Source organism: Nansenia antarctica, assembly GCF_963989245.1.
Source record: "Nansenia antarctica genome assembly, chromosome: 18".
Taxonomy (NCBI): domain Eukaryota; kingdom Metazoa; phylum Chordata; class Actinopteri; order Argentiniformes; family Microstomatidae; genus Nansenia; species Nansenia antarctica.
Window position 1 is genome coordinate 9,655,230 of NC_137691.1, and position 13,965 is coordinate 9,669,194.

Here is a 13,965-nt window from a genome sequence, read left to right on the forward strand (position 1 = left end):
TTTGGGCCCACTGCCTTGCTTGGGCGGAGCCTCTTCAGCTCCCTCCTCATCTGGTCGGTTGTGATGGGGGTCAATGTTTCATTAGTTAGTCACTGTTAAAATGTTGCATCTCTTCAGTGTTTTCCAGTTCTTTTTAAGAGAAAGAGATTCAAAGTTGCAGAGTACAACGAAATTCAGTTACGCTCTAGAGGGGGCATCTAGGCAATGGGTCACAGCGATTGAAGGCAAACCCGGAGCAATTAGGGGTTCAGTGCCTTGCTCAGGGACACTTCAACACATGGCCCGTCAGGGATTCAAACTTCTGCGAGCTGCCAATTTTGTGATCATCAGACGCCGACTCCACCGGCTGAGCCACAGCCGCCCCAATACAAATCTAGTTGAGATTTCACAACTATTTAGACCCGAGCTCCATTGGAATGGACATGAAATAAAGCAAGAAAGAGTTTACCGGTACTTTTATTTTGATCTTTTTTTCGCCTAATATTTGAGCCTAATAAGTAGTAAAGTAAAGTAATATGAGTCAGAAAAAAGCTAGAAATAATTTCTCAGTGACTTATACACCTGACCTCTCTGTACACATTTTTGATTACCATAATCAAATCCTGACTAGCACTTTATGCAGTTGTGATGTTGCATACGAGTCCACTCAATGATTTATTTTCAGTAAAAGGATGCAGTCTTTATTCCCATGTTGTTTGAGGGGTAACCAAAACAAAGCAAGACAAACAGTCGTTAAAAGACACCCATAAACAAAAACAATCAATCATACACACAGTTAGGTATCTGATATTCTGACAAATATTTCTTATTCATACAGGAAACTGTTTAGAATTGAGATACTAAGCATACAAAGCAAACCGCATAAGCACATTATAAAATCACACCAAAATAACACTTAGTTAGTTTAGTTACTACTAAAGGGGAAGTCTTCTAAATAATTTCTCAAACAAACTGACCAGATATGAGACACAGTATATCAAACCTTAATCAAGGGGGAGGCTATACTATATAATAATGGCTTGTCAGATGCATATCTAGATACAAAACCAAAAGAAAGACCTTTATAATAAGTAACATAATTTGATCAGCTGAAAAAATAATAATAATAATTATATGGATTGATTCACCAAGGCTACACCCAGAGATCTCGGCTGCATTCAGATTGTACAGAAAAGACAATCTCTTTCCTTTCCATGTAACTTCTCCTTGACCTCCCTCATAGACTGTTACTAGTGAGGTCAAAGAAAAGGCAAAGAAAGGAAAAGGAAAGAGAAGATTCTAAATAATCCTAAAGCAGCCCTGATCTATATCAATGTTCCTGTCTCATTGCGAACATGCAGGAGCACATGGTTGTGTGTGCTGCCTCCATGCTACCACTAGGGGGCGATAGAGCAGCAGAAAGGAGGTGTAGGAAGAGCCCATAGGTTGAAATAGGACCTCTAGACAATCTCTGTTGTGCGTGTGTGTGTGTGTGTGTGTGTGTGTGTGTAGCCTGTCAGAAGTGGTAGGGTGTGTGTGTGACCCAGTTGGAGGTCTGGTCTTTAGTGCGCTTGGCGGAGCTGTGGGTGGTAAACAGAGACTTGTAGATCTCGGTCTTCTCCTCCATGTCCTGGACAGACCGCTTGAAGCCAACAGGCAAGATGGAGGACAGCCCCTTGGAGGAGCTGGAGGAGCCAGAGGGACCAGCGGCTGAGAGAGAGAGGAGAGGAGAGGAGAGGAGAGGAGAGGAGAGGAGAGGAGAGGAGAGGAGAGGAGAGGAGAGGAGGGGGGAAAGAGAGATGAACCCATTAGAAATGTACAGGGTTTGGGAGAACAATGCCGGTGATATGACCTGTAGAATTAAATGACACATTTTAACCATTTCAGGTGATGCATCCATAACCTATGTACTAATATCGTTGTTTCTGTGGACGAGGTCTGTTAACTCACAAAGGGTTAGCAAGAAACCACAATGTTGGTTTATGAACTGTCAGTCTACCGTCTGAACATGACTGGCAGGCTGCTCTCTACAGTCTGAATGGTAACCTACCTGACGACAATCTGAATGGTACCCTACCTGACTACAGATTGATTGGTAACCTACCTGAAGTGAATGGTAACCTACCTGTCTACAGACGACTGAATGATAATCTAGTTGTAGTGAATGGTAACCTACCTGTCTACAATCTGAAGGGTAATCTACCTGTAGTGAATGGTAACCTACTTGACTACAGTCTGAATGGTAACCTACCTGACTGGCTGCTTTCATCACCGTTCTGTGTGGAAGATTTCCCCTCTGCTGACACCGTTTGGGAAGAATCTGCATTTTCTATGGAGACAAAAAAACAAACAATTGTGATTAAAACACACAGGACCAGGAATAAACAGGTATATACTGTATGTCACAGCCACGTGTCGCACATCTTATGTTCCAACAACCTGAACTACAAGAATAAGAAAATAACAATATCATAATAATAATTATTATTATAATTATCAGATAAAGATCCACATCGGATGGAAATGTTTCAGTAAAGGTGGTTCGGAATCACAGGGCTCCATCAGTTTCTATTTCCAGTGTGATGACTGACGACAGAACTGACTACCACAAAGAGACATTCAGAAGTTCTCATGAAATCAACGCCCCGTAGTCCTGTTGTCAGTTATTGTTCCATAACAGGAAACCACACAGTACTGGGGTGTTGCCGAGTTTCTACATGAGGTGGGGGATGAAGTTAGTTAGAAAGCCATGTTGTTGGCTCTTTTCCATCGTCACCTTTGGCACTGGTGCTTGGCCCAAAGCCTCAGCCCTTCCTGTTTCCATCTCAGAGGAAAGCTCCCCCAAAAGCCACCAATAGACTCGGGGCTATGGTCCCATGGTCCTTACGCTGACCTAGGACCTTGGGGAAAATTTGGTGACTTGGGCGGGGTTTGGCATGTACTGCGTCCTAGCATTGTTTGGCTGGGCTAGTCTTTGGGACTGCTACTTGTTATGTTACATAAGCATTAAAACGCGATATAAACCCTTAGCACGACATTCCACCACACAACTCTATTGTTAGTTTCAAAGTCATGTTACTGAGGAATTCGCTCTGGGAAAATGTTGACTTGAAATTGTTTCAATTCAAGTCATGCTGGTTTGAGGGTGAAACACATTTCTGGGGCGGCTGTGACGCAGGAGGTAGAGCAGTCGTTCGGTGAGAGGGCAATTTTGTTATTTTTTATGATGTGTCTCAATGGAAGCATGTAGAGATTGAATAGAAGGGGGCCAAGGATTGATCCTTGGGGAACCCCACATGTCATTTTAATTTGGTCGGACACAAAGTTGCCAATGGAGACATAATAACTTCTGTCCTGTAGGTAGGATCTAAACCAGTTTAAGGCAGTACCTGAAAGTCCTACCCAGGAGTCAGTGTTTACACAAATGTAATTAAGGACCTTAATAAGAGCCAATTTCAGTGCTATGTAGGGGGCGAAAGCATGATTAAACTAGACTATGGGTGTCAGCTTGCCGCCATGTATGAATGTGAGTGTGAATGAGAAGCCATTGTAAAGCGTTTTGGAATAAGGCGCTATATAAGTGCAGTCCATCCATTTACGTTTCCACCTAACCTACCTCTTCAGTCCCCAGAACTACCGTGGTTGGTGGAAGCACTGGTGCAAAAAAAAGTCTGGAGTGGGACTGAGAAGTCAGTCTGAAACCCACACATACTGTAGGTACTGGGGAGTGTCTACGTGGGGACGGAGGGGAGCCGTGGCAGTTTGCCAGTAACCCACATAGAAACGCACAGTCCGGGAAAAGTACCTGCTGTTCTGAGAATAACAGTCTAACCTAGTTTCCTTCTTTGGAAAGGAGCGTCTCTCGCCCTTCACTGAAAGTTCTATGACTTGTGGCCACATTTGCATGGACGCAGACAACTGACTTAGCTCCTATCGGTACTGTAGTCATGCCAACATCTTTGTATGAGCTATGCAAGCTCTCATGATCTAACGTTACCAGCTGTAGAAAATTCCACAATAGTCTGAAGGCACGGTCGGAGGCAGAATTATGCTTGTCGATCAAGGGTCACACATTTTACCAGACAATAAGTGGACGCAAACCTTATAACATTAGATAAGCTAACTTAGTCATTATGCCGTTGAGCTGACAGAATTCGTTGCATTCATTTTCAGAATGAGAGCATTTGAGGAAAGGTTCTAAGTGCAGTTGGATGTGGTCATGGCTAAAGCTAGAAGCCACAACGGAGGTGAAGGCAGTAGGTTAGGGTAAGTACACAATCTGTCTCACAATCTCAAAACCCACTGACTTCTTAAAAAAAAAAATGAAGTAAAATGCCCCTGCTGCTTGGAATGATCTTCAGCTCACGCTGAAGATTAATGCACTTATATCCTTTGGGAGATTTAGATATTTAATTGCTGATCTGCCTGCAACAGTTTGCAATTGTGTTTAGTCTTTTTCCCCATTATTCTGTATGTACTGTATGTCTTTATATTTTATTGTGTCTTATGTTTACCGTGTCAACAGATTCTTTGATTTATCAATGTTTATTGTTAATTTGTTGAATAATCTTTATGTCTCTGCGACATTGGAAATGAGGGTGGTCCTTTCGAGAATAAATAAAGGATTGAATTTAATTGAATATAGTAACTTATATATTTTTCATCTGTTTTCTCGGCAATGGTCCTGGCTGTTATCGGCAAACAGTCCCTACCTCTCTCAATTGCACTTGTCTTAGTGGAAGTGACTCAACAACTGGCTGATGGTGGATAGTCTGGGCCACACATTCTCTGAGGGAATGTGCTCTCCAACTTAAGGCAATGTCCTTTTTTTGATTGATTGATTGATTGATGAACATATTACACATCATTTCCTATTTATTTAAGCATATAGCACAGGCTTTCGTCACATGGTCATATGATATTACGGAAAAAAGTACTAAGTACTAGGTGAAGGGTGCCAATCATTCTGAAACCTTTTATTAAATGATTGTTATGATTTTGGTTGTTTCCATTGAAACATTAATAAAGTACAGTATTTGGCACATGTTGGTGTATTCCCTTTCTCTATAATTATATTGTTCATTATTATAAATTATTATATTAAAGTATTGTTTGTGCATTGCTGGTCAGGGGTGCCAATAATTCTTGAGCCCACTGTATGTGTTTGCATCCCTGTGTTTGGGTAGAGACAAAGAGGAGAACTGTGGAGTTAGTCTACAGTAAACCCAGTGCAGGGTAAATGACTGCAATGTTGCAGTAGTCTGCATGACCCAGTTTGAAATAATAAAAAAAAAGTCTGGTAATTGGCTCTTATTGGGGCCAATAGGAAACACTTCTAAATATGACACATTTAGGGCCCATTGTTACTAAACTATGCGGTAGTATTCAGTACATCAATACCATGTAGGCTTGCAGAAGTGTCTTCAGTTAATAAATCACTGGGATTTCATGCCACACAAACAAGTTTGGACAAGATAAGGCACACGCACATAACCTGTAAATATTGATGTTCAAGTTACTACTTCCTATTCCAATTCGTCATATTATAAGAAGTAATTTTCTAGCTATTGTTACAAACAGATTCCTATTTATCATATACATATCATAGCAAAAATATAAAATAATTTGTGGTTTTGTTTTAGAGGTAATACTAGAGGTATTATGAGGACATTTTATAACTATGCTGTGTTGCGCATGCATGCAAATATTGACATTCATGTGATTTGATTGATTTGATTTGATTAATTCATGCTTGCAGTGGAGCCAAGGCCCCACTGAAAAACTGCAGAGCTTTACAGAAATGCATACATGACAATAAAAAAGATAAGTTACATACACAACAATTTTAAGGTAAAAAATATTTCAGGCCGGCAAAGCAAGGGCAGGTAGCAGTCATGGTAGCCATGCTGTGATATTTGTGCGGTCTAGATACTGTCTTTCTACAGCCTAACTGCAGTATGCAGGGTTGAGTTTTTCAGCCTGCTGGTCTTGGCCTTTGGTTCAGCCAGCTTGTGCTGGTTCCTCAGTGTCCTGGCAGTGCAGCTGCCTCGTGTTGGAGGTAGAAGGTCATGCAAAGGGTGTTGCTCATCGTGCATGTTCCTGACCAGCTTCACTGCAGCCATCTCCCTCCTGGTCTGGAGTAATGGTAGGGGTTGTGAGATCTCATGTGAGAAGCTCATTGGAATTATTCTAATGAGGTCAGGCTTTGCATGGTTTTGCAAATTGTTCCCATTTCTGTGTGGTCACTGGCATTCATGAACCACATCAGCCATTAACAGGTAGGATGGAGACTGAATGCATTGACACAAACCACACTGTGGTTGTAATAATGTCTACCTTCATGTAAATGGTAAATGGACTGCACTTATATAGCGCCTTATTCTAAAGCGCTTTACAATGGCCTCTCATTCACCCATTCACACACACACATTCACACACCAATGGCGGCAAGCTACGATGCTAGGCGCCGGGCAGCTCATTGGGAGCAATTTGGGGTTCAGTGTCTTGCCACCACGACATGTGGCCAGCCGGAGATCGAACGGCTGAACCGCCGACCTTGCGATCGTTAGACGCAGGCTCTACCTCCTGAGCCACAGCCGCACCTCATGTGGGGGCTTGTATAAAACAACAGATCATATGAGAGAGCTGTAATGTACCTTTGGAGACTGAAGGCTTGGAGACGGCCTCGGAAGCTTTGCTCTTCTTTGATTTCTGAAGAAGAAGAAACAAGAACAGTAGAAGTCAGTCATTTCCACACTGTAACTGTGAAGAGGTTGATGACGACGGAGATGGAGACATGTATCTCAGACGAACACCTGACAAAGCCCCCATTTAATGCAGCCCCTTTTAACATGCCCGGTGGCACAAACCACAACTAGACTTTGGAACACCCTCCCCCCTAACCTCAGAGCCGCTCCTTCCGGCAGTCCATTTTAGCCTTCTTATTGTTCCTGTTTATGTTTTGTTTATGTTGTCCCCTTTGTGTTTTTAATCATTGATGTGTTTCAAATTTGCACTTTTTGTATTTGTTTATTCTTGTATGTAAAGCACCCTTTGCATCCGTGCTGGGAAGGGTGCTATGTAAATAAAGTTTTACTTACTTACTATAATTTCTTACTTCTTAACACAATAGCTATCAAGGCCAGGGTGGACTACCTGATCCTGAATCGGAGGGTCTCGGGGATTATTCCACGGCCGTGGCGTGTGAGTTTCTCGCTGCACAGTACCTTTTGATTTAGAGTCTCGAACCCAGACACAGTCACCTGAGCTGAACGCTGGCAGCAGTTTGGCCCTGTGACGAGTATCAAAGTGAGCTGTCTGTTTCAGCTTTGACTGCTGGGGCCGTATTACAGAAACTTCCTAAATTGCATATCCTATCTTAACTGTTTGGTAACCATGGTAATAAGGATTAGGACCGAAAAGCCATTACAGATCACAGTTCCTAAATCAATGTTCCTATCCTAACTTGAGATAGGAAAAGTGTATTACACAAGCTTCCTAACTTCACAAAATCTTATATAAAGTCACCTAACTTTAGGATAACCGTTAGGCTGTCCTAGCTGTCAGACATCACACCCAGGGGGTGGAGCGCTGCAGGTTTCACAGAATTCCGTTGCTATTGTTCAAGGAGTGGCAGTTTTCTAACTTGTGATGACGACAACAGTTTTTAATGTACACAGACATCATATGTATCAAAATGATAATTATAAGATATTATTGTTTACAATATAGGGACGTTACAATACGTTACAAAGTATAGGCTACCTTACAAAGGAGCTGCGCGAGATGGAAGTACCATTGGTTGCTAGGTAACAGACATAAACGTTGACAAACGACGTTGGATTTAATATTTAGGATGAGATCAGATATGATTCCTAAAGTTAGTTAGGATTTGCTTCTGTAATACCAAATTGAGACAAATCCTATCTCCTACTTTCCTATCTTAGGACTTAAGGTAGGAAGTTTCTGTAATACGGCCCCTGGTCTTTTCCCTTGAAGGCTGGAGGAGTGAAGGGTGGGCAGACCGCTGTGCGGAGGCGCCATCCTTGGAGGAGTTTGAATGGGCTGTATCCACCAGCGAGGGGATATAGGTGGAGCGGTAGGCCAGGAGTGCCAGGTATGAGTCAGATGATTTCTTGAAGAGTTGCTTCACAGTTTGAACGGCCCTTTCTGCTGCGCCGTTACTTTGTGGATATAGTAGGTCACATAGGTGAACTCCCAGGCTCTTGAGAAATGGTGAAAGGTCTCTGTTAGGAACTCCCAGATCTTATCGGCTCTACGTCTAGGGGGTGTAGGGGGAGCCGAAACATAACGTTTGTTGCCACTTATTGTGGGAGTGAAAACTAATAAATGGCACGACAAGAAAGAACTAAAATGCAATGATTTAATAAGAAAACGGTGGTGAGGTACAAATACACAGCCATAGGACAACAGGTAGACTATGAGCGGTGTCAACCCAAAGAAACCAAAATTAATAAAGTGTGACCCTATCAGTGTACAATGCTACATAATGACAGCCGCTCCTTTGCCTATTTAACCTTTTTAACAAAGGTGAGCCTACGTGATGTAATGTATATTCAAGGGTTTCTCACCTCAATAGGGTACTCGATATTAAATCAAATAAATGAACAAAGCAAGCTTAATCCTTATCTAAACAAGCTACTAAATGGAAAGGTGCGTACTAAATAACACAAATAACCCTTTGTTACATATTGGGAACACCCTATAGTGTCCACACAATCTTCAATACGGGGCAATGGATACGAGTCGGGAATTGTGACGTATTGCCTGGGACAATGACATCACTTCTTGTTCATTCAGATAGGTTACTAAACATTCGGGCACACTGCTCTTAAACTCTTCTAGCAATATTAATTCTCAGAGAGAAGAAACATCACTAACCTTACTGGCGAGAACAGTAGCTTTAACAATGTCATAGTTTAAACTATCCTCTAACTAAAGTGTGGCTAACACTTCCTGAGCTTTACCGAGTTGGCAAGTTTGCATTGAATCAAGAGGGCCCACACCTCCTTAGGCCACTGCAGGGAAACTGCGATGCGCTCAAAAGCACCAAAATATGAGTCAACTTCAGATTCATGGAACTGAGGAGCCAAAGCAATGTGTTTGCTGAACCAGCTGGTGGAGAAGGTGAGGTGGGGTTCAAGCTTCTGTATTTTCCCCTCCTTCTCTGCCTCAAGCTTTTCGACATGTATTAATTTGATCTATAGACAGATCAGTCAGAAAGCTGCTAACATCAAAGGTAGCCATTGCTACTCCACAAGCACTCAGTGATACGCACAGGACTTTTCAAATCAGACTACCACTTACAATACAAGCGCAACATACTGAATCATACAATGAACATAGCTATCGGGGACGAGCGCCCAATTTATGTTACGAGCTCCCAGAGTTTATGGCTCTACGTCTAGGGGGTGTAGGGGGAGCCGAAACATAAAGGTGTATGTTGCCACTTATTGTGGGAGTGAAAACTAATAAATGGCACAACACGAAAGAACTAAGGTGCAATGATTTAATAAGAAAACGGTGGTGAGGTACAAATAGGAGGTACAAATAGGACAACAGAAACCAAAGAAACCAAAATGAATGAAGTGTGACCCTACCAGTGTACAATGCTACATAATGACAGCCGCTCCTTTGCCTAATGTATTTAACAAAGGTGGGCCTACGTGATGTAATGTATACCCAAGGGTATATATCCAAAGGTCACCTACTCTCACCTTTAGAAAATAACCTGTACTCAATATTAAATCAAACAAATGAACAAACCAAGCTTACTCTTTACCTAAACACACTACTAAATGGAAAGGTACGTACTAAATAACACAAATAACCTAAAGTTAAGAAACTAAAGCCCCTGGACCCTGAAGATTGCCTGGTCAGACTCCTTTCACAGCTGTCCAGCATCGCGCAACCAGCAGGGCAGAGCGCATAAGAACTGCCCCAGACTCGCTACTACTAAATAGAATTCTACAACTGGACACTACTTCATTTCCAATCATCTGATAGGGCTTTCACACCGGCAGTTCCGAACGCCGGTTCGCGTGCGCGTTCGGAAACCTCCGAATGTTGGCGCTGTCTGGCGAACGATACACTGGTATGAACGCGGGCTCGTTCGCCAGACAGCGCCAACGTTCTGAGGTTTCCGAACGCGAACGCGAACAGGATTGGAATGATGAATGAGGGAACAGATTGGCCAATTGACGACACCTGAATGTAGAATGACAGAGGAGAACACAGAAGGGAAGGAAACACAACAAGGACACGTGGACGTAACAGTCTCAGAGGAGAACTGGGGGCCATTGTCCGTGACCACTGTAAGTGGAACTCCGTTGCGTGCGAACCGTGACATAAGGCGTTCCACAACTGCCAACGAGGTGGTGGACTGGAGCTTGGCAACCTCAATGAACCACGAGAAGTAGTTGAACATGACGAGGTAGGTCGAGTCGTCTAGAAGTCAGCCCTGACCTTTTGCCAGGGACCGCCAGGGATGTTTCCAAGGAGGAGAGGCTCAGGGGGTTGCAGTCTGTTCTGGGTGCATATTTGGCACTTTAAGACTCCAGTTCCATCTGTTGCATACAGTTCCTTGCCTTGTGCTAGAGGTAGATGAACAGCTTTGCGTGACAGGAAAGAAAACAACTCGGTTTTGTTCTCATCGCATCGAAGGAAGTCCTTCCAGTTCTTAGGCATCACAGTAGGAGGAGCCACCCTTTTCCTGGTGCCCTTTCCCCTCTTCTGTCTGGTTGAGGCTTTCAGGCTGGCAGGTAGGTATACATCTCAGACAAGGTTGACACGGGTGCTTTTCTGAAGTTGAGCAGAGATGTATGGTGGAAACACTGTTTCTCCATACTCTTGAAATGTTCTTGATGTTCTAGGATTTAGCATTTGAACGACAGCTGCACCATCGAGAATTACTGCATCAGCCACAGGCACACTCTTGTCTTCGAGCAGATCTAACTCCAGGCAGCGAAGTAGATCTGCTTTAACCCCAATCCGAAGTTTTCCTCCAGTTGACAGAGCTGGTGGGGCTGCCTGGTTTTCATGGGAGAAGAAATATTGGATGTCTCCATCTTGTGTTTGACAGGAGATGTACAGCCTTGAAAAGAGACCACAGTCACTCTTGAGTACTGCAAGTTGTGCCTTGTCTTTTGACCTTATCTTGACAGGTGGCCTACTGAACAGTGGCAACTTGTTTTTTGGAAGTGTGTGCGTGACAGGTGTTGTACAATCAAAAATGTATTTACTTTTATAACAGACCGACATTAGTTTAGCTAGCAGAAATATTTTGATCAGCGCTGCCATAGCTAGCTAGCAAACTCATTCCCGGCTATAATCAAATTCAATGTCTTTGCATGTTACAGTTAGGAACTAAAGCCCAATTTATACTTCTGCGTAAAATCTACGCCATAGCCTACGCCGTAGCCTGCATAGGCCCGGAGCCTACGCCGTAGCTTATCGCGCACCTCTCCAAAAATGTAACTACGCGGCATAACTACGCAGACCGTAAGAACTGTGATTGGTCCGCTTGGTAGCACATGATTCTGACATGATTCCGACATGATATTTAATGTAAAGTTATCTATCTATGTTAGGCTGATGTGTGCATGATAGACGCGCATTTTGACCTATATCCATGTTTTATTTACAGCTATGGCACTTATTAAACCAAAACAACCCGCAATCCTATCCGAGCAGTTGTTATTATGTAATATACTTCCATTAGACTACCAAAGCAGGACACCGGAGCACTCCTATCTGCACGTATGGTCACCCTGTGCCCCGGCCGACATGATTAAGGGGCATAGAAAACACACTGCCAACTAGCGATGTGACGGTGTAATTGCAGGGCGACGCAGACCGACCAACGCAGAACTATAAATTGGGAGAGCCCTTGTGTAGGCTACGGCGTAGCCGCGTGTAAATTCGACGCAGAAGTATAAATTGGGCTTAAGGCTTTACTCAAGTGTACTAATATTGTCTGTTCATAGTAAGTCAGTTTTGCCTGTTGGGATATTTCTGTCAGAAGTGCTCTCCGTCTCGTGTATATTGCACTCATCACGTAGCCTACTGACTTCTACTCTACTGGCGTTAGCTACTGGTGCCCTAGAGGGCCATCTGCTGATAACACTGCTTAGCAGGAATAAATAAAATAACCACAGATCCCAGTAAATAATAACTAATAACTGAATAATGAAGGTCAGTAAAAAAGTAATTGAAGTATGTTTTCGACTACAACTAATTGTGTTTTTTGAGGTAAATTCTTACCTTGACCTTGACCTAATTGCATTTCTTGAATTCTGGCAATCTCAAAAAGTATCACCAAATGAATGGGCATCACTAACTTAGTTGGAAATGACACCGTAAGTGTTTTTCTACTCTGTTTGGTTCCAAAATTAAGCGTGTTTGAACATTAGACATGGTGGACTGGCGGCCATCTTGAATTTGACCTCTCCCGGGCCTCTGGGGTAAAATCTGACTTCCCTCCACATCTGAAAATAAACCTTATGGTATGTACTAGAAAAGAAGAAGAAATGTCATGCTTTCTTCAAAAAGTGCACAATTTCTCATAATATGAGAGCTTAGCCGCTGTACTACTAAAGCTTTACTACAGTTTAGTTTATCTCAAGGAGATAATAGCTCGTCTCAAGGAGGCGGATCTGTCACAATTGTTGTGAGGGTGTGGACTGGGATCCTCTACGTGCCTGCCAAAAAGCAAAAAAAGTTGCCAATATTTGTGGGAATCATGGCCATTTTTTTCTTGAAAACGGAACAGGGCTCAAGAAGTAAGGCTGGATTTCACCACAAACATTTACATTTAGGCTCAAGAAACCAACCCTTGACGTAACCCTTGATGTAAATGTTTGCGGCCAAGTTGATCTTTAGCAGCATGTGTGATGACATGTATGATGACATGTGTGATGACGTGTGATGACACCACACCTTGTTGTTATACACTGCTTAAAGAAATTAAGGAGACACTTCAAGGATATGCATCCGCAGACCATCACTGACACGCCAAACCGGTCATGCTGGATGATGTTGCAGCCAGCATAATGTTCACCACGGCGTCTCCAGACTCTCTCACGTCTGTCACCTGTGCTCATTGTGAACCTGCTCTCATCTGTGAAGAGAACAGGGTGCCAATGGCGAACCTGCCAATTCTGGTGTTCTCTGGCAAATGCCAATCGAGCTGCACGGTGCTGGGCTGCGAGTACAAATTCCACTAGAGGACGTCGGGCTTTCATGCCACCCTCATGGAGTCTGTTTCTGACAGTTTGGTCAGAAACATGCACACAAGTAGCCCACTGGAGGTCATTTTGTAGGGGCTCTAGCAGTGCTCCTCCTGTTCCTCCTCGCACAAAGGAACAGATACCGGTCCTGCTGCTGGGTTGTTGCCCTTCTATAGCCCCGTCTCCTGGTATCTCCTCTACACTCTTGAGACTGTGCTGGGAGACACAGCAAACATTCCGATGGCACGTGTAAAATGGACTGCACTTACCATAGCGCCTTATTCCACAGCGCTTTACAATGGCCTCTCATTCGCCCGTTCACACACCACATTGGGTGCAATTTGGGGTTCAGTGTCTTGCCCAACGACACCGCGACACCGGTCCAGCCGGGGATCTGCGATCATTACACACCGGCTCTACCTCCTGAGCTACCCCCGCCACGTATGGATGTGCAGGGTCGGTCCTAGTCTACCTCCTGAGCTACCCCCGCCACGTATGGATGTGCAGGGCCGGTCCTAGTCTACCTCCTGAGCTACACCCGCCACGTATGGATGTGCAGGGCCGGTCCTAGTCTACCTCCTGAGCTACACCCGCCACGTATGGATGTGCAGGGCCGGTCCTAGGGCGCCAAATGCCCCCCCATTTTTTTTTTTTTTTTTTTTACATTTCAATAATTTTGTCTCTATGAATTTCATGTCTCTATGAAAATATGTCTCAGCCTACTGTCTATTTTTGTCTT

The 13,965-nt window shown here is 43.6% G+C and overlaps 2 protein-coding genes across 3 annotated transcripts in view; one reads left to right on the forward strand and one right to left on the reverse strand.

The window, feature by feature from the left end:
- Nucleotides 1-13,965, forward strand: part of mmp24 (matrix metallopeptidase 24) — a gene marked incomplete at both ends in the record, with an annotated part of 367,122 nt that overhangs the window by 63,668 nt on the left and 289,489 nt on the right. The window lies entirely within an intron of this gene.
- Nucleotides 584-13,965, reverse strand: part of rtf2 (replication termination factor 2) — a 40,798-nt gene continuing 27,416 nt past the window's right edge. The window contains exons 7-9 of the mRNA XM_080548328.1: nt 6,636-6,690; nt 2,231-2,308; nt 584-1,689 (exon numbers count right to left, since the gene is read on the reverse strand). Of these exons, the coding sequence (XP_080404454.1) occupies nt 1,496-1,689; nt 2,231-2,308; nt 6,636-6,690 (327 nt within the window). The 3' untranslated portion in view covers nt 584-1,495. The remainder of the gene's footprint in view (nt 1,690-2,230; nt 2,309-6,635; nt 6,691-13,965) is intronic.